The 23,125-nt window shown below is 49.3% G+C and overlaps 1 protein-coding gene and 2 long non-coding RNA genes across 4 annotated transcripts; 1 reads left to right on the forward strand and 2 right to left on the reverse strand.

Annotated features, from left to right (window-relative positions):
* Positions 1-742: 742 nt before the first annotated feature.
* Positions 743-3,606, reverse strand: LOC142047304 (uncharacterized). The gene is made up of 2 exons (XR_012656493.1): positions 3,494-3,606; positions 743-2,970 (listed from the first exon to the last, which is right to left on the reverse strand). It is a non-coding gene; the product is annotated as an uncharacterized LOC142047304 (long non-coding RNA).
* Positions 3,607-4,355: 749 nt separating this feature from the next.
* Positions 4,356-17,901, forward strand: LOC142047303 (uncharacterized). Its single transcript, XR_012656492.1, has 3 exons — positions 4,356-5,443; positions 5,965-6,170; positions 16,523-17,901. It is a non-coding gene; the product is annotated as an uncharacterized LOC142047303 (long non-coding RNA).
* CHST12 (carbohydrate sulfotransferase 12) lies at positions 7,455-23,034 on the reverse strand. 2 transcript variants are annotated; one of them, XM_075069186.1, is made up of 2 exons: positions 22,971-23,034; positions 7,455-9,149 (listed from the first exon to the last, which is right to left on the reverse strand). In XM_075069186.1, the coding sequence occupies exon 2, from the start codon at positions 9,053-9,055 to the stop codon at positions 7,796-7,798; it is 1,260 nt and encodes a 419-aa protein (XP_074925287.1). In that variant the 5' UTR covers positions 9,056-9,149; positions 22,971-23,034; the 3' UTR covers positions 7,455-7,795. The 2 variants fall into 2 exon arrangements, with proteins under 2 accessions (XP_074925287.1, XP_074925288.1); XM_075069187.1 differs by having other exon boundaries at positions 22,903-23,018.
* Between the last annotated feature and the right edge of the window lie 91 nt (positions 23,035-23,125).

Here is a 23,125-nt window from a genome sequence, read left to right on the forward strand (position 1 = left end):
CTTTCCCTGTAGCACTGGGGAAAAGGCAGAACTATGCAGCATTTCCCCACCTTTCCCAAAGGTTGGGAGAGGGATTGGTTACTAAGATGAAGCCTGGAAACTCATTTTTGCTGCTTAAACATCTGGGGTAGCTTGGAAGTCATCCAAGACACAGTATACACGTACCCCTTAGGACCTACTGCTGGCCAAACCAGATGTCCACATTAGGAATGTCTGGGCCTGTACTCAGCTGTGTTTGCACCAGCAGCTTCTGCTGTCACACTCTGCCAACTAAGCCTGGGTTCAGCTCCCCATTCTCAGAAGCAAAGCTCCCCATATGCATCAACAAGGAAGATGGCTGGTGAGAGCTTATACACAGTGGAATGAACAGGGTCAGAGTTGGATAGGGGAGCACTTATCGCTCGACTACCCAGTTACATATTTCCTCCACCCCCATGAAATTCTATTAGACTCTTACCCAGAGATGAAACCAACAGGGTTCTACAGAAATTATTCTACGAAACCCAGAGATATAAATAGCAATCTCCTTCCCATAGGCTTTTTGGATCCATCCTGCAGAATTCTGTAGCAGGGGTGTGGTTCTCACCTCAGGCTGACAGGATGGCTCAAACAAGCCGCCAGAAAGACCACCATTCTCTGCTAAATGCTACAGCAGCTTTCCACAGCCTGAACGCACTAGCCTCTCCCACACCCCACTCACTGCTCCCCACCAGGAGAGAACAAATCGTGACACTGAGGCAACGGAAAACAGGATTTATTCTGTAGAAAAGGAACCATCAACTGCACAAAGCCACTTTCTCCTCTGCCAACTGCATTGGCACCCTCCTGCTGGGTCTTTGGCACACTCATGGGACTTAGCTGCAGGTCATCACTTTGGGCATACAGCACTGCTCCTTCGAGTTTAGCGGTACCTTTGCATTTGGGGAAACTGTGTGCTCTGGGCCCTGGGGAGCCGGGCCTTCATAGTGTGGCTGAGTGTTAAACTACGTAGGTTTTATTTAGGGTGGAAACATTCAGCTCCATGGCTATAGAAAATGCCATGTTTTCAAAGGAGACCTGACTCTGCCAGAACCTTGTGACAGCCTCAGTGGAATTCTCTCCCCACACAACCAGAATGGCTTTCCACGTGGAGAATTCTCTCTCCTGTGGCTTTTTTAAGGCCAGGGCACCAGATCTAACATTTCCCTCACAGCAAAAAATCACACACCAGTCTTGATACTTGCATGATCCTGCTGCTAGGCCTGTCCCCCTTACATTCACTATATCATGGAATAAGGAAAGGAACCTGCTGCAAAAGCAAACCCGAAGCAGAAAAGAGCCCCCTTCCTCCTGAGAAAGGATTAACCAAAGGGTCCTGTTAGAACTGGCACTTCCCTTAGCCCTTTGAAGGGTTTCCAGGGTAAATCCAGTGTGAGCAGAAGATTAAGCAGAGGCCGCAGGGCTGGTGTGACATCAGGTCTCTATAACAAGCATTGTAACAAAGGAGGCGACCCCACTTAAGGTACCAGAGGGTGCGCTGACGGAGCACTTGGGAAGTTTTTACTTGTCGGGAAGGAACTAACACCAAGTAGGTATTGGGGGGCCTTTAGCTCCTACAAAGACAAAGACAACCAGGGGCCCAATTCTCAGCTACATCCTGCAGGGATGGGAGGCAGAAAATGGGGGGTGAACGTAGCTTTAAACCACCATTGCGTTCCCATATTTGGAGCTTTATGGCAGCTTTAATTTGTGCTCTGCTTCCCACTGCTCCTGGAAAACACGAACTATTCATAGTGCAGTGCACTCTGAGCCACCTCAGTAATGGGGGCAGACGACAGGGAGCCTTCAGGCCAGCCAGGTACTGCCCCCTGCACAGGAGGTAGTTTCCACTCACTCCGAGGCTCCTATATGCCGCTAGAATTGCGCAAGATGTCTTCATGTAATGAAGAATTAGACCTCAGTTTCTAATAACGTCCTTGTACTGACAAGCCAGAGGCACACTGCAGCGGCAATGGCAGTCTGGTGCAGACATGGTGGAGTGGGAGCAAATCTCCTACCCACTGGGATAACAGACTCTTCCCCACGCTTCACAGGTGCCAGTGCTGGAAGAGACCCTCCTAACCCTTTCATCCTTGAAGGCCAGCTTCAAAGCCCAGCATTATCTTTGCAGATGCATGCACAGGGCTCCCCCCATCTCTAGTAGGCCTTTATTGCTCTCTAAGGCCTTATGTTACTAGTAACATCTGGGTAATAGCAGTTTGCCCAAATAAAACTCCCTTGAACATTTCATCCTTAGTTCAAGGCAGAGCTGTGTTTTCTTTGGTAGTTTAACTAGCTTCAGGCTTCTCACTCTGAGAGGACGGGGAGGGGCTGCACTGCCCCATTCTAGAGCAGGGACCTAAAGTGCAAGGTGGAATGGTCAGAGCCTTGTTCAAGCAGCCAAATGTTCCTGAAAGAAGATGTTTGAGATATACTCATTCAGGGACTCACGCTCCAGGGAAAGCGAAGCTGTGGATAGCTCTCGGTGGGGAACAGGACTGCAAGCAGCAAGTTTATTGTGCCTGAGCCATCACAGCCATCACCTGGCACTGGTTTTCTATCCCTGCTGCCCTGGCCTGCACTGGGACCAAAAATGAGAGGATCTGCAGCCCACATCTGCTGTCCTGAAACGTGCATTCCCCTTCCAGTTATCTGCTATCAGACTGCAGCATCTCATTACAAACCCACCAATTTAGCTGTGGCTCCCAGCAAGGTCTCACACAAAGAAATCTCTCTTCTGACTGTTCCCAATCCCATCAAGCTGTTCTGATGACAAACCTTGCACTCCCACATTGGGAACTGCATCCTTAATCTACACATTGACTTAATTCTCTTTGTGGTTAAATTACAAGTGCGCCGCTCACCCTTTGGTCTCTCAGATACACATGATCCTCCCCTCTCCTCACCCACCCAGGACTCTCCATTCATTGTTATCCTTGGTTGGAGAGTTTCCTAGGGGAAATAATGTGGACAAGCCTTTTAAACTACTCAGATGATCACTTTCCAGTCACCACACACAACCACCTCCCCAGTTTCATCTCATGTCCTGTCTGTATCTCGTACTGCTGAGGTACGAGATGTATCTGCTAACTGTGGCAAAGGTTCTTAGGCAAGAAGAACCCCCCTTCCCCCACATTCTTCCCCACCCCTTCAGTACTGGCATTCCTCCTCGGCTGATGCTCATTCTGAACCCCACCATCAGGAAATCAAGGGCACGGTCGCAATTTTGTGTTTCACAGTCTCATGTTTGTCAGCAGATCTACCCCACGTTTGTCCTTTGCTATCAGGATGGCTACTCTGCCCTCCTCCCCCTAACTCAGCAGCCGGGTAAATCTTAAATGGTTAAAGCAGCTGCCAACTGAGATACAGACATAATCCACACATCAAGCCCTTAGCCGGGATTTATACAAACATAACTTGTGAGGCAAATGCCTGCACAACTTCACAAACGTGGGTCTAGCCCTGCCGTCCTTACCTAGAGCTTCCAATGATTTCAAGGGGAGCGCTAGGTAGGTAAGGACTGCAGGATCAGACTGTGTCCATCACGCTGCAGCAGTGCACGGTACATCATGGCATGTGCAACGGCACGGTTGCATGGAACACATCAGCTGAGACGCTAAACTGACACCGTGTATGGTCTCAGTTACACGTCTTGGAATTCTTCAGTCAGACTGTTCCTTATAAAATCCCTGTATGTTCATGCATCTACTCACAGGCTCAGTCCAGTTAGAAATGCAGCCCAGCTTCGGGCAGGTGATCAAGCATGGGCAAACCTTACTTTAAACATGGAGTGCATCTGACAAAGCCAACTTTACTCATACATTTGAATGGGGTGGCCTGGAGGCACCCAATATTCCCCAGGAAATTAGTACTGCCATCACAGCTGTCTCAGGCACTGCAGTCAGCCAAGGTTTTAGCCCCTCTATTGGTTACAGTATCAGTACAGGTGCTCAAAAAGATTTCTTCCCCTTCCAATCAATCGTTTTCCACTTGCTAGGCCTGGTTTCCCTGGGTTTCTAATGGAGCTGGAAAAAACATGCCTGGCTGTACTCCCCACAGCCCCCATTTGCATCATCAGAACAGTCCAAGAAGCGTGTGGCTTAAACTCACATCCAGCCACAAAGCAGGACAGTCCATATCTCGGCTCTGGGAACACAGCTGTGTCACCCCAAGGTTCTTGGTGCTTTCTGTATAAATCTGGGGCTTTTTAACCACAATTTCTCGGCAGAAGAGCAGAAGAGGCAAAACAGCAGCAATGAACAGACATTTTGAAAATTGAGGCCATTTCCTGCCAGATGAATGTTCTACGGAAGGTCAAATGTCAAACTTTATTGTTCTGCCCCGTAAGGTCCTGAGCACCCTAAACTCCCATTGGTACACAGGCCTGTGGCTATGTCTACACTACAAGCTAGTGGGGTGATTCCCAGCTCATCAGATAGCCTCACATTGAGCTGGCATGTTAAGAATAGTGTAGCCACTGTAGCACGGGCTAGTTGTGTCTGAAGCCCATGAATGAGTACTCAGCATGGCTAGCTGTGCCACCACTCCCCTACTACTGTTTTTGGTGTGCTAGCTCGAGGTCTAGCATGTCTACGTGAGATGGGAATCATGCCTCTTGCGCCAAGTGTAGACGTCCCCCTCAGTCCCAACTGGGACAGTCATCCTGCTACTTGGCTTTTCCGACTCCAAGGAGCTTTCACGCAGTAAAATGGAATTAACCATAGCCACATCCTAGACTTATGGAGCGGGAGATGCAGGAATTCTTTCTCCAGCAGGCACAGCAGAAAATAAAACAGCCCGGGGTGGCAAGGCAAAGGGGTCTCCGTGCCACCCTTGTGTCATTCTGGGCTGCTGCTGAGGCCCCCAGCATAAACTGGAGAGCCTCATGCTGCTCTCATTTGCAGCAGCCTTCCAAGAGTTGCTAAATAACTTGGAGCAGCACAGAATCTCCTTAGCACGCCACATTATGGCGACTCCCCTGGCATCCTCCTCTCACCCCTGGGGCTTGAGGGAGGGGTGGAGAGGCAGTGTGGGGATGACTCAGGACCAAGGATAATCTCCCCTGGCCAGCTGTGCCTCCGGAATGCGGCACAGAAGCTGTAGTGGAGGGGAGAACCTCTCCCCATCTCTCTGGGGAAATACCACTTGGCTCTGAGTGGGTGGAGTAGTTTCCCATTCAAATCTTGCTGTACGTCAGCAACGTGGGGTTTGCAACTGTTTCATGAGCTCCCCGCCAATTGCAAAACCAGCCCACTGCCATCGAACATGACACTGCATTAACGAAAACAGTCGCAACAGCAACCGCCTAGCAACCCATTTCTACTCTGTCTGTATCAAGCAATGTGCCTCTGGTGATCTTAGCTGAGACCCCAGTGGACTGCGTGGGGGAAGTAGGAGGAAATTCATACGGCATATGTTGTCTATGGTATGTTTGGCACTAAGTCTGGATTACATTCCCGGCCTCTCATGTCCACAAATAGTTAACACCCATTAAATTCACCAGGGTAAAAAAAATAATTGCCCAGAAGATGGATGAAATCATCCAAAATGTATTTTTAAAAAGCAGTGTTGACCGACTCTAGCCACCCCGCCCTCCAGAAATTAAGGAGCTGGGAATCATCAAGAGACCCTCATTACTACTCATTAAGAGAGATGAGACTCTTGAGCATCTTTCAACTTCACAACAATTTGCTGGGGATTGAAAAAATTAATAAGTGATGAAGTCAGACTTGATTTAAAAAAAAAAAAAAAAAAAAAGCTTGGAAATGGTCGCTTCCCTTTAACCCTTCCTTTTCTGTTCACTCTCAAACACTCCAGTGCAATGGAGGGCTGAAAAACACTTTGAGGACCTGATTCTGGTCTCCCACTGGTGTAACTACACAGGCAGGATCAGAATCAGACCCTCCATTTTAGTCTGGCCATGAGGTTTTAACCTTTCATTGGCAGGTGACACGTTTACTGCAGTGGCTGAATATTTATCAAGAACTGGAGCCAGGAGCATATCTAGCAGAATGGAGGGGAGGGCAGGCAATATCAGAAAATCTGGGAGGCAGCAACGGAGAGAAGAATATGTAAGGAGGCTGGAGAGAGCCAGAGAAGGCGGAAGGAGAGATCCTTGCCTGCAGATGTCCCTGGAAGGAAAATGAATAAAGGTAAGAAATAAGGTAAGATCATGAGGCCAGGCACGGTGGTAGCATCTGAGGAGCTGAGCAACAGTTAAGTTACCAATATCCCTTACAGGCCTGTGAAAGGGTTAAATATTGTAGCCCATAAAACATTCACCAGCCTATCCAGAGTGCTGGATGGCAAGTCCTTATTTAGTAAGAGCGATGAAAGAAAGATTCAGCCAGAGACTAGAATATTTCTAAAAGCATAAATTTCCTTTGGGAAAAGCCCACATGCCTCTGGCACAGCAAGAAACCATCCTCGCTGCAGCGGTGTCCATCAAAGCAGATGATTAAACTCACATCAATCATTTGGTGTAAACAGAGAGTCAGGGGACTAGGCCATCATGTCATGAGCAATGGCAACACACCTCTCTGCTTTGCTTTAACACTCATCTGGCAGCAAGTATCCCAGCCACGCACCCCAGCCAAGTTCTCTTAATGAGTTTGGGGCTGTGAATGTGTCACATGTCTAGAGATTGCATGTGTTGAATTAGAGACCAGTGATAGGGTCAAGGAGCTTGGCCCTAAAAATAAACACCCGGACTTAGATGGATTGATGCTCCCAGGTGGCTGTTCTCTGTCTAGCTGCTTTTTGTTTATTTGAAACCTGGTTGCTGATATCTGCAGATGGCATCATCCAGGAGCAAGCTCAGCACACAAGCACGTGGAGAGGTAGGAACGACCACATAAAAGAGAGAAGGAGTACAGCCTCAGAGCACTGACAGTGGCAGATATGAGATAACAGCCCACTCCCACGTGGTTACCACAGAACAGGATGCTGTTAACACAGCCGTACCATGCACGCAGTTTGACTGAACTGCCATGCTACTGCTGAGGAAAAAAAGCTTTATAAGTGATCTGGACTTCCTATGGGTGAAACTCCCGCCGATGCCTATATACTGACACAGGCCCAGAGAGAATTTCTTCCTGAAACAAGAAAGGGTCTTTAACTCTTAGGCACCAAGTGTCCCATTCCCACTTCCGGATCCGCTCTCTTTCCCCAACGTGCCTTTGCCAATTCACCAGTCACCTGCTCTGGTCCCCATGCACCATTCTGTCATGCTTGCACTCCAGCTGTGCAACGTCGTGCTCAATCTAACCTACTGGGAGCCAAATTCAGACCCGGCATAAGCAGGGACAAGTGCCCTAAGATCAACGGGGCAGTGCCTGCACACACCAGCTCTGAGTTTAGCCTCGAGTGTTTTGTAAACCCCAGGCACTCCTGGAAGTGGTGCCACAGCACACAACAGCACTGAGACAACACACAAGGGCAGGGGCATTGTTTTTTACTCCACCTCTTCCTTCACCACCACACGCAATTTGTATTAAATATTTTAAATATATTAATTTAAAAAAAGTATTAATAAAAAGGGACCGAAGGACACAGCCGACAGCGTGAACGAGGAAGTCTTCTGATTGCAAAGGGAGGGGAGAGGGTCTTCTGGTGATGAACAGCTGGCTGGAGTATCCTGGATTCTTGCAAATTTGGAAGGGGATGAGTAGAAAAAAATATACTTAATTTTATCTTCCTGGGTTGGGAGATTAAGAGGAGGATACTGTGAAGTTTTAAATATTTTTGGTAAGCTCCCTCCCCCCATTTCCAATTGCTTTTAGTCTTTAAGCAAATTTTCTGGTTTGGGGTAGCCAAAGAGTACAAAATCAGCCTCATAAAGTTTGTAGAGCTGCTGCCTCCAGGCCAGAGGGATTTTGGCAAACCAGTCCTCCTCCCAGCTGCTGGCAGTCCTGTTCCGGTAGCTGGGGGGGAAGTGGAGGAGCCTGTCCACATTGAGAAGCTGCAGCAGATGAGCCGCGTCTTCGTTGACGGTCTCCAGCTTCCCAACAAAGTCATAGTCTATCTGGCATGGATGGCACAAGCGGTAAGCCTGCCTCCAGTGCTCATTGAAAGGGGCCATCTTCTCTGTCCGGGGGTCCAGTAAGTACTGGATGAAGTCAGGGAAGGAGACTTTGAGGCCCGCCCTGAAGGCCTCGCTAACAGAGGTGGGGAGGTTGGTGTGGTTGGAGTAGAGCTTCAGCATGGGTATGGCAAAGCGCCGGTAGAACTCCTCATTCTCCAGCTCAAACTTGCTGCGGAAGGCAGAGATGAGCCGCACGAAGGGATCACGTACAAAGAGGAACTTGGTGTATTTCTTCAGCTTGATCTTCATGAGGTGGCGGGAGAACTTCCCGTAGCGGCGCCAGAACTTGTTGAAAGTCAGGTGGGTGCTGGAGTTGTGGACGTGCTCTCGGGGAATGTCCAGGGGGTCCCGGTAGGGGATACCCTGATCCAGCAGGCTTTCACTCAGCACGATCATCACCCGCTTCCAGTTGGTGCAGGCCACTTTGGGGACATAGCAATAGATGATGCCATGGCGGTCATCCACGATCAGGTGGTTCAGCTCGTAGTTGGGGATGTCGTCAAAGGAACGCTCCTTAGCAGGGAAGGCGAAGCTGGAATTGGCACAGAACTCACGCAGTGTCCTCCGACGCTCAGCCTGCAGCTTCTCCTGGTCCAGACTCACTCTGGCAATGCGGGTGGACCAGTCATAGCCTCTCACATTCTCCTCCAGGTTGCCCAAGACAGGCCTGCTGGAGCCCTGAAGTGGGGCCTGCTCCATCTTTCTGTTCAAGGGGCCATTCTGCCTCAGGCCAGAACTCAGTAGCTTCTCTAAAAACTCATCCACGTCCAACAAGCCTTCATGATCTTCATCCTGAGCAGCAGTGGGTGGAGTGCCCAGGGCATGAGGTCTGGAGAAGGACGTGTGCAGGTAGAAATGAGCCGTCCCCACGTTGTCCCAGTACACGATAATCAGCAGGATCATGAAGACAGAACCCAGCACCACCGAGAGGCGGAACAGCCGTGCTTTGGTCATCCTGGCTGTTGCTAGGGTGGTCTCTCTCTCCTGAGTTCACCTCAGCCTCACACAGTGGTGCTTGAGATACCACATTGTGCGGCCGACAAGGAGCCTGGAAGGGTACAAAAAACAAAGTTAGTCAGTCTCCTGAGCACTCTGATGTAGTGTGACTCTGCAGGCTAACGGCTTCCATGTAGCCATATGTACTCCTCACCGTAAGGTTTTGTATGACAGGTGCTGTATGAAACATCCTGTTCCCACCCAACTATACACAGACCACTGGCCCTCATGGGGTTAAATGCAGGCCTTCCCCCTTGATGTGGCCCAGCATCAGACATACAAGTCGATAGCATAACCAGTTGCTGCCACCCCACTTATTGAGTTGCAGGCGGTTGGGGATCAGAAAGTGAAAGTAACTGGGTTCTTAGGCACGGTGCTGCATGCAGACAGGTTAGTGCGGACAGGCCCTGCCAAGAGAGGGCTCTGGCTACATTAGAGGATTGTTGGAGTCAAAGTCAGTTATCTCCTGCAATTTTATTGTGAGTGTTGCAACAGTTGGTGTTTTTTCTTAAGGACTCTTGCTCCAAGAGTCATGTGATTACTTGAGACTCCCCACTTCCATTACAAAAAAATAAAAATAAGATTCCAGCCCTCATGAGAGAAGCTTGTAAACATGAACCACTAAGTCTCAAAAAGCAGAAAGAACATAAAAATTAGACAGAATTTATTTTTTTAAACTAATTTTTTTAAACCAATATTATTCATGTCGGGGGCCTGCCTCATGATTTTTGAACACTTGATGTTAGCAATCCCATAACGTGGTCTGACCTCCTTCATTCAGATTCTCCTAAAGTCACAATACTGTGTGGAAAATAGAGATTCGATCAGGTGAACGGGCATGAAGGGTGTCATTGCTGGGGACATCAGAGGTCAAAATTCATCTCTCTCTATGGACTGTGAGTTGGCCCAGTGCTATGCTTTATTTAATCTCTGTTTGAATGTATCCCACGGATGATAACTCAGTGACCTCTCTTGGCAATTACTCCCCTATTTGCTTTTGCCACAAGGAGTTTTTCCTATGATTTAATCCAAACTTGCCTCTAATTTATAAAGGGACCTGGCCCCGATAAAAATCCTATTAAACATTCTTCAGGGTTTTACATTGGCTGTATGACTACTGAGATCATGCAGCTTCAGGGTTGCTCCAGCCAAGAGAAACCTGTCCTGCTTTTCTGGAATGTGTTGAGCAGGGGGGCCTCTTGTCTGGCCCAACATATTTTGCATTTCTGATAGCATCCAAGCCATATTAGCTAAGCCTCACACACCCTTTGGCAGGCAGTGCTATCCAGTTACAGATAGAGAAATTGAAGCACAGAGGTTAAAATACTCGCTCAGTGTCTGTCACCATAGATTGTGTCAAAGTATGGAACAGAACCCAGATTTCCTAACTTCCCCTCACTAGCTGCACACATGGTCCCAGAGGGAGGTTTGTGGAAGGGAAATAGCTGTATACCCCACTCCCAAGCACAGATGCATTTTTTCTAATCAGGGTATACATGCAAGGTGAGGGCTGGGGAGCCAAGCAAGCTGAATGCAGTGACCTCAGCTCCTACCCAGTTTAGCTCTTCATTTAGTCAGACCCGCAGAGGGGAAAAAGCTTGAGAGCTCAGGACTGCCCCACAAGCAAAGCCTCTCTGGTGGCTTAATGGAAGGTAAGAGGGAGCAAGGAACAGACAAAGGGTCAGAGCAGCATGGCCCAGTGGATAGGACACTGGACTGGAACTCAGGTTCTCCATGGTCTATTCCCACACCAGCTACTGACCCGCTGTGTGACCCTAACATGTCACTTGACCTCCTTGGGCCTCTGTTCCCCCTCCCGTTAACTCTCTGTCTGTTTTGACTACAGAATCATTACAGCAGGGGCTCTCTCTTACAATAGCTTTGTACAGTGCCTAGCACAAATGGGCCCTATCTCACTTGGGGCTTCTAGATGCTACTGTAATACAAATAATCAATAATAATATGCAAGAGGGGAGAGAGACACCGAGTTGCCTTTTTGCACCTCACTCAGCGTGGACGGGGAAACTGGCCAGTTCTGTTTATTGTCAATTTCACGTCTTGGTTGTGATGCAGGAGCCGGATTCTGCAGCATTCAGCTCTCACAAAACCCAAACTGTTTGCATGGAAACCAATGTATTTATTTACTTTTAAGTTTCATGATTTCCCCTCTCCCCCTAAAATTCTATTTATTTTCTGTAAACAAAACCAAGGTTTTGGGGATTAGTGTCGTTCAAAGGTCATCACTCCTGATCTTCCCCCCATCCCACGATCAACTGCAAATAAGTCTTCTCCTTGCCCTCTTGCAGTATATCAAGACTATTCAGCCATTCTCTCTGCTCCTTAAAGGACCTTAGAAGCATCTTAGACAGTGCTCCTTTCATGAAGGTCAACTCAGACTAGTGAGGGCAGGACAACAGTTCAAATAACTGAGCTGGGACTAAGTTGGTGACATTTGAAAATTTAATTCATAACCCATAAGCAATTAGTATTATGCTTTGAATTGCTGTAGCACCTAGGAGCCCTAGTCATGGCAAGGAGCCCATGATCGTAGGTGCTGCACAAACACTGAACAAATAGATGATCCCTGCCCCAAAGAGCTTACAAGTAGCAGTAACGCTGTGAGCATTTGCGCACAAGTTAACTTCCTGCAAAATATACATGATGCGTCCCCTTCGTTGATATTAATAGCACTACATGCACATGTACAAAGAAAACAATTTGGAAGATAACTGAGCAGAGTCATGTTTGCAGCCAGCAGGATAGCAATGCAGGTTGCTTGGCTTGGCAGCCAAGGGAAAAATGGTCTTGCAGTTAAAGCAGAAGGCCAGGAGTCAGGAGATCCAGAGTCTATTCCCAGCTCCCTGTGGGAACTTGGGCCAGTCACTTGCAGCCAAATTTTCAAAAGTGGCCTCTGATTTTAGAACTCAAGGCACCTGGAATGCTCTCAGTGCCCACTGACTTCCAACGGGCGCTGTAGGCACTCAGCACTTACGGAAACCAGCCTCTTGTTGGGTTCCCAAAAACTGACCTACCCAAAATAAGTGACCACTCTTGAAAATGTTGGTCTTGGCCTCCCTGTCTCAGTTTCCCCACCTGTAAAGTAGGTACAATGTAGGTGAGTATTATAACAGGGTAATTATGCTGTTTAGTTCATTAATCTTTGTAAAGCGCTTTGAGATCATTGGATGGATGGCAGGCAGGCAGGGGCCAGGGAAGTGCAACTCATTAGAGTGGTTAGAAGGTTCCCAGTATATTCAGAGAAAAGAATCATTTTTCTATTTTAAAACCTCTCTCTTGGATGAGATGTTACTTAGGAAGGTGAATAAAAAGGTGTTAACTGCACAATCTCACTCCCGAAGAGCATTTAGACTATCAACAGAGAAAGGCACCAATTAAAAAACCAAAACCCCTGAAACACAAAAGCAGCCCTTTCTGCTGACATCTCCATTCTGTTTAACAGCCTCAAAACAAACCATATCCACATCAGTTATGAAAACAAAACCATTTGTGCACATTAAGTAGCTCTGAAAGGAGCCTTTTCAAAACCAGTGCTGGGTTTCTTTCCTCCCAAAATGCTGAGGCTGTTTGCCAGCCAGTTCACACACACATGGCCTCTCAGGGCAGCAACAATTCCATGTCGTAAAGGGAGAGAAATTAAAAATAAAGATCATCGGCCAAATCCGACCAGCGCCTGGCAACAGTACATTTGATTTAAAATACAACATCTGAAGCGTATTGGGATTCATGGCTAGGAGGGGATTCTTCATGGAACCTCATGTGCTGAACCACACCCAATGGGCACGGAGACTGGGATTGGTTAGACAAACTCTGGCCTGGTCTACACTATGCGTTTAAACCGAATTTAGCAGCGTTAAACCAATTTAACCCTGCACCCATCCACACAACGAGGCCCTTTATATCGATAGTGAATTTTCTCTACATATGGGAAATTTGCAGGGAAGGGAAGAATCTAAAGAAGCCAAGAGCGAAGCTGTGGGATTGTTGGCATGCAAAGTCAGCATGGGGTCAGCACCTGCTCTGAGACACTGCTCCCCATCCAGATGAATCAGGATAAACAAAAAACAGCAAGCAAACCCCTCCCCGGGTTGTAAACTAAACAAAAATGGCGCAGTAGGAAAACTCCACAACAAAGTCCAGTAACACAGCTCTGGGTACATGTACCCTGGAGACAAGCACGCTTCCTCTTTCCCACATGTGATCCAAAGCAGCACAGAATCATAGAACTGGAAGGGACCTCGCGAGGTCGTCTAGTCCAGTGCCCTGCACTCATGGCAGGACTAAGTATTATCTAGCCCATCCCTGACAGGTGTTTGTCCAACCTGCTCTTAAAAATCTCCAATGATGGAGACTCCACAACCTCCCTAGGCCATTTATTCCAGTGCTTAACCGTCCTGACAGTTAGGAGTTTTCCTAATGTCCAACCTAAACAAACCTTGCTGCAATTTAAGCCCATTGCTTCTTGACCTATCCTCAGAGGTTAAGAAAAACAATTTTTCTTCCTCCTCCTTGTAACAACCTTTTACATACTTGAAAACTGTTATGTCCCCTCTCAGTCTTCTCTTTTCCAAACTAAACAAACCCAGTTTTTTCAATCTTCCCTCCTGGGTCATGTTTTCCAGACCTTTAATCATTTGTCACTCTTTTCTGGACTCTCTCCAATTTGTCCACATCCTTCCTGAAATGTGGTGCCCAGAACTGGACACAATACTCCAGTTGAGGCCTAATCAGCACAGAGTAGAGTGGAAGAATTACTTTTCCTGTCTTGTTTACAACACTCTTGCTAATACATCCTAGAATGATCACTTGTTTTTGCAACAGTGTTGCACTGTTGACTGATATTTAGCTTGTGATCTACTATGACCCCCAGATCCCTTTCTGTAGTACTCCTTCCTAGGCAATCATTTCACGTTTTATATGTGTGCAACTGATTGTTCCTTCCTAAATGGAGTACTTTACATTTGTCCTTATTGAATTTCATCCAATTTACTTCGGACCATTTCTGTAGCTTGTCCAGATCATTTTGAATTATAATCCTATTCTTCAAAGCACTTGCAACCCCTCCCAGCTTGGTATCGTCCACAAACTTTATAAGTGTACTCTGTATGCCATTATCTAAATCATTGATGAAGATATTGAACAGAACTGGACCCAGAACTGATCCCTGCGGGACCCCACTCATTATGCCCTTCCAGCATGACTGTGAACCACTGATAACTACTCTCTGGGAACGGTTTTCCAAGCAGTTTTGCACCCACCTTATAGTAGCTCCATCTAGGTTGCATTTCCCTGGTTTGTTTATGAGGTCATGCGAGACAGTATCAAAAGCTTTACTAAAGTCAAGATATACCACGTCTATCGCTCCCTCCATCCACCAGGCTTGTCACCCATCAAAGAAAGCTATCAGGTTGGTTTGACACAATTTGTTTTTGACAAATCCATGGGATTGTTACTTATCACCTTATTATCTTCTAGATGTTTGCAAATTGATGGCTTAATTATTTGCTCCATTGTCTTTTCTGGTACAGAAGTTAAGTTGACTGGTCTGTAAATCCCTGGTTTGTCCTTATTTCCCTTTTTTATAGATAGACACTATATTTGCCCTTTCCAGTCTTTTGGAATCTCTCCCATCTTCCATGACTTTTCAAAGATAATTGCTAAAGGCTCAGATAGCTCCTCAGTCAGCGCCTTGAGTACTCTAGGATGCATTTCATCAGGCCCTGCTGACTTGAAGACATCTAATCTGTCCAAGTAATTTTTAACTTGTTCTTTCCCTATTTTACCCTCTTCTGATCCTACCTCATTTTCTCTGGCATTCACTACATTAGACGTCCAATCACCACCAACCTTCTTGGTGAAAACCGAAACAAAAAGGCATTAAGCACCTCTGCCATTTCCACATTTTCTGTTGTTATTCCTCCCCCACCACCACCTTATTGAGTAACGGGTCTACCTTGTCCTTGGTCTTCCTCTTGCTTCTAATGTATTTGTAGAGTGTTTTCTTGAAACCTTTAAGGTGGCACAGTGGGTCAGTGACAGAATGGGATTAGAACGCAAGAATCTCACTACCTAGCCCCTGGATCTAACCACTGAGCTACCCCATTAGGACTAGGCTAAATACGTGCTAATAAACAGAAGAGCAGTGAAAGATTAGAGCTTTGAATCAGCGTTTTAGCTCAGTTTGTCCAAACACACTTAAAATGCACAATTTAGGGATTTTTTTAAAATGCATTTGCTTGCACTAATGAGGTATGAAAGGGCCAACAACCAAGAGTGGCTGGTGATCTATCGCTTTGCATTGTAGCGCCAAGCATTGAGATATGGGTTTTGGACTCAGCCTCTTGTTCTGTACGTCAGCAGGGATTGGAAGAGGATAGAATACATTCCATTCTGAAGAGTAAGGTGGCAGGTATTACTCAGCAATAATTCTCTAGGCGAGGTCAGTTAAGATGAGGACTGAGTGGATCTCAGAGATGCCTAGGAAGATGCAAAGGGGTAAACGGTAACGTGTGTGTATGCAGGGCTGCTGGAATTAGGTGTGCTGGGCGCATGGCAGCACGCCCTGGCTTGAAGTGGTTTCCATCCTATACAGGGTTTGCAGTTTGGTTCAATGGCTCTCAGCACCCTCATTATACAAATTGTTCCAATGCCACTACGTGGATGTTTATATGTCAATACTTAGGTTTGCAGTCTCAGCCCATTCATGGGAGATTTGGAATGCTGCTGCTTGGCAAATTGCATTTTTTTTGTTTGTCTGTATGTGTCGGCCTGGCTTGTCGGTAGGTCTGTGAATTCTTTGCAGAAGGGACTGTTTTCTATTCTGGGTGTGTACTGTGCCCAGAATAGTGGTTCCCCCAATCCTGGCTGGAGGCATTCAACACTACTGGGATGCAATTAAATAATAATAATAATGTTCCAAAGAGAATCATTCACTTGCAAACTCTACACCAATCACCCTCCATAACCTGGTGCAGACACAGCAGCCTGCCAGCACTACAGTGAAATTTCCCATGCCAGGACGCCCCCTCTCAAGTAATGGAAGTGTTAGCCTTACCAAAACACAGTGTTTAGCATTGTAACAAACACTCGCAGCCCTCTGATCATTGGAAGGATGTTCATTTTGAAAGCCACTGAATCCATGCAGCTTTACCCACCCCACCCCAAGGGGTCAAGCCTGCTTTCCAGGGTACAGCACACCATCTGCAAGAGCACAGATTGATTTTCCAAGATACATAGCAATGATCAACAGAGGATCAAACCAAATCCTCTCCTGTTAACTCGGTCAGTGCCATATTCACTGATGGGATTTCTATCAGAAACCCTTAATGAGACTTAGTTAAACTAAGCCAACTAATGCAGGGGGAAAACAAACACATTCTGTCAATTCTTATTTTCTCTCTTTTTCAGTGTCAGTGTGATTTTAGTACTAATAAAAGATGCCAGGCTGAAAGCACTGGAGACTAAAGGTATCTGTATATACACACAGAGATCAGGGGTCTGAGACAGGTGCCTGAGCCATAACTGGAAGAGACAACCTCTACAGGTGAGTAGGGAGTTCGCACTGTATGGCCCGTGCCACCTTTGGTCTCAAAGCTGAGAATGCCAGGAAGAACATCCTTCAATGCCAATTAAGGTGGTGGTATTTGTGACGTGGATGCCTTCCAAGTGGGACCTGGGCTGAGCACCAAACTCATTTCATACAGGCCAGTTAACAGACATTGGATGGTGATAACTTTTAGCTACAACTGACCTGGCCTGGATTGGAACCAGTGACTGGCTCTCCCTCTGATTAGTAAGCATGGCTATTTATCTCAGATGACAATAGTCACAGATGCCACAGTAACCACCAGAGATAGCGGCTCCTAACCTGTGGCACAGAGCCAGGGTGTTTGTCATAGGGGTCGGTGCCCACTGACTCCAGTGGTTATTATTGCAATGGATTCCACGACCCCCTCTTCCCCACTCCTAGGACTTCTGGTTACACTTTCCCCTCCAGAGAAGCTGAAAATGCAGGCCAGGCCCTCATCAATGAGGCTTAAGAGCTCTTGCTATGACTCATTTTCTTCTGTTCCTGGTCCTTTAACATTTTTTTTTGCCGAGGGGAAGGGGCTTGCATGATATAACAGGACATGAGACTTTAGAAAAATTGTCGCTTGCATTTTTTGCCAAGACTTACCACATTTTCCCCCCATGACTGCCAGGGAACTCTACTGTCCATCACCTGAGCCATCCAGCCCCCTGACTCATAAATCACCAAACCTCCAGTGGGATATGTTTAGTCAAGCACATTTCAGGTTTTTATTTCAATATATGGTGTAAAATGTTTGAGACCTACTCAGTGCTGAGGATCTGCTTTCTCCAAGATGGGAAACTCAGCAGATTCCGACATCAGAGTCAGACCAGGACTGTGCTGACTCAGCCAAAACCAAGAAAGAATTTTGCTTATTTTCCCAACATTCAAAATAAACTGCTTCTCCCCCACACTGCAAAAATGTAAAGGCTTGTCTAGACAAGATAAATTTGCATCAGTGCAACTACATCAGTATAGTCATACTGATACAAACCCCAGTGCAGAGACAAATCGGGCTTACGCTAGTGCAGCCGTTCTCAAACTGTGGGCTGACCTCAAAGTGGGTCGCAACCCTGTTTTAATGGGGTCGTCAGGGGTGGCTTAGACTTGCTGGGGCCAGGGGCCAAAGCCCGAGCCCCAATGTCTGGGGCTGAAGCTGAAGGGCTTCAGCCTTGGGCAGTGGGGCTGAGATTACAGGCCCCCTGTCTGTGGCTGAAGCCCTTGGGCTTCAGCTTTTACCCCTCCCCCCGGGGCAGCGGGGCTTTGCCCCCCCACCACACCTCCCCCAGGGTGGCAGGGATTGGGTGGGCTCAGGCTTCGATCCCCACTCCTGGGGTCATGTAGTAAGTTTTTTTGCTATCGCAACTTAGCACAGTGTGAGCTATATACCAGGGCGGCGGGGGGGGGCGGGGGAGAGAAGGGTTGCAGAAGGCTGCAATTCATATTGTCTGAATTTACACTAGAAACCCCTTTTGTAAGGCCAATTTTCAAGTGTTTATAGCTTTAGCATTTATAATTTACAGCTGTGATATTTTACTCCGTACTGAGACTTTGCCTATTGGGTTTCAGAGCAATTAATAAATTGCTTTATAGCTTAGTAGCTTTATAGCTTAGTAGTTAAGTGGGTTAGCAAAGAGCAAGTTCTGATGGCAACACTAGCTTGCAGCAGCCCACATGTTTATGAAACAAAGATTTCCCAGGAAAATGGTAATTTACCATTTTTCTTTCTGTCCTATCTGATCAAAGTCTGCTGTTCTCTGGTCTTTAGAGGCCAGGAGAGGGGGCACAGACCTCAGGCTAGTTAATACCCTGTCCCAACTCAATAGTGAAAACTTTTTAAAATGTCAAATGGGCTATTTTAAAATTATAACCCTAAGAGTCAGAGAGAAAAAGAAAAGCATAAAAACACCAGAGTGGGGATTTCCCCATCCATTCACCACACCACCAACTCCTAAAGATCAATTAGCGACTGCCAGTTTCCAAAGCCATGGAAATGACCTGGGCTAATATAGGAAAGACACAACTGAGTTACAAAACCCATTACACAGTGTATTGAAACAAACATGTTATTCGCCTGCACATGAAAGTGCAGAGTTCCAACACGCCCCAGTCAGCCAGGGCTAGGACTATGGAGGAAGATGATTGCACCACTCAAGTATCCTCTAGGACCATGGTTCTCAAACTCTTTTTTCCACAGACCACTTGAAAATTGCTGAGGGTCTCAGCGGACCACTTTAATGATCTTTCCAAACGCTGTTTGTACCGTTAGCTTTGGATAAAAACACTATATAAAAAAACTCCTTAATAATAAACTTTTTTTGTTCTACAAAGAAAAGCACACAACTCATATTTTAATATCAGTAGTCTTACCTTTCTAATGCGATTGATGTGCTCTCTCTACCCCGCCACAGCAGCCCCTGAGCTGGGAAGGTGCGGGGGTGGGGGTGGGGAGGGACGTCTCTCTCTCTCTCTCTCTTCCCCACCACAGCAGCCCCCAAGTTGGGACTGGGCTGGAGGGGGGTCTCTCCCTCTCTCCAACAGCCCCCTCGCTGGGAATGGGATGGAGGGGGGTCTCTCCCTCTCTCCAACAGCCTCCTTGCTGGCACTGGGATGGAAGGGGGGTCTCTCCCTTTCTCCAACAGCCCCCTTGCTGGGACTGGGATGGAGGGGGGTCTCTCCCTTTCTCCAACAGCCCCCTTGCTGGGACTGGGATGGAGGGGGGTCTCTCCCTTTCTCCAACAGCCCCCTCGCTGGGACTGGGATGGAGGGGGGGTCTCTCCCTTTCTCCAACAGCCCCCTTGCTGGGACTGGGATGGAGGGGGGGTCTCTCCCTCTCTCCAAAAGCCCCCTCGCTGGGACTGGGATGGAGGGGGGGTCTCTCCCTCTCTCCAACAGCCCCCTCACTGGGACTGGGATGGAGGGGTGTCTCTCCCTCGCCCCAGCAGCCCTGAGCTGGGACTGGGATGGAGGGGTGTCTCTCCCTCTCTCCAACAGCCCCATCGCTGGGACTAGGATGGAGGGGGTTGTCTCTCTCTCTCTCACCCTGGCAGCCCTGAACTGGGGCTGGGAAAGAGGGCCATCTCTCCCCAGCAGCCCTGGAGCTGGGGAAAGTCGCCACTTTCTCTGGCCGCTGCAGCCCTGCAGATTCCAAATGCCCCCCACCCTCTCTTCTCACCCCACTGCCCCCTCCCACCTACTCCCTATTCCCCACAAGGACACCACCTCACCTTACCTGCACATCTTCTCCAGGGTCCAGGCACTTAATTAGTGGAGTCAAGCCTGCGTGGCTGGACTAATTAGGCAAGTGGCTCTTCATTTTCTTGTGTGCGGCCGCCCAGGCGCACACCTTAGAGGAAACTATCCACGGACCACCTGAGAGGAGCTTGTGGACCACTGGTGGTCCGCAGACCACAGTTTGAGAATCTCTTCTCTAGGACTTAGCCACAGAAAAGAATTACAACTTCAAAAGAATTTACCAGCCCTTTTAGGCATAGTATACCTTCTGCTGATCCACTAGTGAAGGGGTGGGCTACATAAAGGTCTCATCATCCAGGGCCTAGATGCATGAAAAGAAGATACATGACCTACTACAAATAGCAGTTGATACAGATTATCTTTTATCAGATTTCTGATCCCTTCTAAATTTCCATGCTAAACCCATGCAGTTATTTAAAGACCTAATATTACAGATCTGTTGTCCCAACTGTAGCCAGACTTGCAAATATCTCATTTCATTAGCCTGATATAGGGTAGTGAGGCATTGAGCTAACCCTTTAACGGTTGCAGTATAAATACAGAGTCTCTCCACACCGGTTTGGAACCAGAGTAACTTCATTGACTTCAGCTGAGTCACTTGATTTACAGCAGTCTAATGAGTGGTGAATCAAGTCCAAAGATTAGATTGGGCTAGATTCAGGGCCACAGATTCCCATATCATAAGACTAGGGCCTTACCCATCAAGGACAAAACATAAAACCCAGTCTCCACATAGGCACTTCCACTCCTCCCCAGCTATTACTCTGCAATCTTGCTTCTATTTCTAGCTTCTACTGATTTCTGTTCAGAGCCAAGCAAAGAAGGAAAAAGGCAAACGGATGAATACACACGAAAGGTAGGGAATATAGCAGGTCCAAAGTGATAAAGTACAGCTGGACTACATAAAGGGAAAATCACCCACCCATAACTGTATCAAGCAAGTCCAGTCACAAGTGTAAAAGTTGCTTTAATGCCAAGTTCCAACACCTGGGTTTGACAGAGATCAACAGAGACTCTCCATGGTCCCCACTCCTGACAGCCAGCTGCTTCCAGCACCCTTGATATCCACAGCACTATCTTCCTCCCGACTCTCTGCCAGCTAATATCAGGAGCCCCGGCTGGACTCAGGCTCCGATACTGCCCAGAGTCCCCTGGAACCGTGGCCAGCAGCATTCCTAGCCCGTTCTGTGCTTTCCCAGGGGCACCCTGGGCTACACAGAGCCCTCTGAAAGCCTCACCCATAGCACCTGGCTTTCTGCCTTGAGTGCAGCTGCAGGCACAACAAGTCACCTCCGCACTGCCATCCCTCTGCACATACGCGGCCCACCAAGATCAATGACAGGAAACTGGGCAGCTGAAGAAGGAACTGAACTGGTACGTCTGAGCTTCGCCGTTAGCATTCACGTTAACAAAACCGACCCAGCATTAAATGCATGGAAATAAACCTGGGGTCGGCAGCACTGATGGCCAGCTGTGCCTAGAGGGGACGGTCAGGTGTGCTGCACCCCAGAGGTAGCAGGAAGCCAGCCTCTGCCCTGGTGGAAGGGGCAAACCACATACCGTTGGCCAATTGTGCCCAGAAGGGAGGGGCCGTTGCACCCCAGGAATGGAGACGGGAACCCAGCACCCCTGGCAAGCTGTTGCCAGAGGGGAGGGGCTGTTGCACCCTGAGGAAGGAGGGAGGAACCCAACACCCCTGGCCAGCTGTGCTCAAAGGGCAGGGGCCGTTGCACCCTGGGGATGAAGGGGCAAACCCAGCACCCCTGGCCAGCTGTGCCCGGAGAGGAATAGAGGGGCTGCTGCACCCCAGGGATGGAAGGGGGAACCCAGCACCCCTGGCCAGCCATGCCCGGAAGGGAGGGGCCGTTGCACCCCGGGGATGGAAGGGGGAACCCAGCATCCCTGGCCAGCTGTGCCCAGAAGGGAGGGGCCGTTGCTCCCCGGGGATGGAGAGGGGGATCCGGCACCCCTGGCCAGCCGTGCCCGGAATGGAGGGGCCGCTGCACCCCGGGGATGGAAGGGGGAACCCGGCACCCCTGGCCAGCTGTGCCCAGAGAGGAATGGAGGGGCTGCTGCACCCCAGGGATGGAAGGGGGAACCCGGCACCCCTGGCCTGCCGTGCCCGGAAGGGAGGAGCCGTTGCACCCCGGGGATGGAGAGGGGAACCCGGCACCCCTGGCCAGCTGTGCCCGGAAGGGAGGGGCCGTTGCACCCCGGGGATGGAGAGGGGAACCCGGCACCCCTGGCCAGCTGCCCGGAAGGAGGAGCCGTTGCACCCCAAAGATGGAAGGAGGGAACCCGGCACCCCTGGACCAGCCGTGCCCGGAAGGGAGGGGCCGTTGCACCCCGGGGATGGAAGGGGGAACCCGGCACCCCTGACCAGCCGTGCCCAGAAGGGGGGACCGTTGCACCCCGGGGATGAAGAGGGGAACCCAGTACCCCCCTGGCAGCCGTGCCTGGAAGGAGGGGCCGTTGCACCCCAGGGATGGAGATGGGAACCCGGCACCCCTGGCCAGCCGTGCCCGGAAGGGAGGGGCTGTTGGCACCCCGGGGATGGAGATGGGAACCCGGCACCCCTGGCCCCGAGCTGTGCCCGGAAGGGAGGGGCCGTTGCACCCTGGGGAAGGAAGGAGGAACCCAACCCCTGGCCAGCTGTGCCCGGAAGGGAGGGGCCGTTGCACCCTGGGGAAGGAAGGAGGAACCCAGCACCCCTGGCCAGCTGTGCCCGAAGGGAGGGGCCGTTGCACCCGGGGATGGAAGGAGAAACCCGGCACCTCTGGCCAGCTGTGCCCCGGAAGGAGGGGCCGTTGCACCCCGGGGATGGAAGGAGAACCCGGCACCTCTGGCCAGCTGTGCCCCGGAAGGGAGGGGGCCGTTGCACCCCGGGGGATGGAAGGAGGAACCCGGCACCTCTGGCCAGCTGTGCCCGGAAGGGAGTGGGACGCTGCGGACCCTCTCGCACCTGACTAGGGAGAGTCACGGCTCCATCCCAGCGCCCGGCCGGAGCCCCCGCCCCGGTCCCGCTCTCACCTCCGCCCGGAGCCGCTCGGCTAGCGGAGCCTCCCAGCGGCGGCAGCAGCCCCGACTCCTCCCACTGAGCCGCCGCCTCTCGCGAGAAGCCGGCCGGGGGTCCGGCAGCAGGGCCGCAGCGCAGGCGCCGCTCGGTCCAGCCGCGGGCCTGTACC

Source organism: Chelonoidis abingdonii, chromosome 9 (genome assembly GCF_003597395.2).
Source record: "Chelonoidis abingdonii isolate Lonesome George chromosome 9, CheloAbing_2.0, whole genome shotgun sequence".
Classification (NCBI taxonomy): domain Eukaryota; kingdom Metazoa; phylum Chordata; order Testudines; family Testudinidae; genus Chelonoidis; species Chelonoidis abingdonii.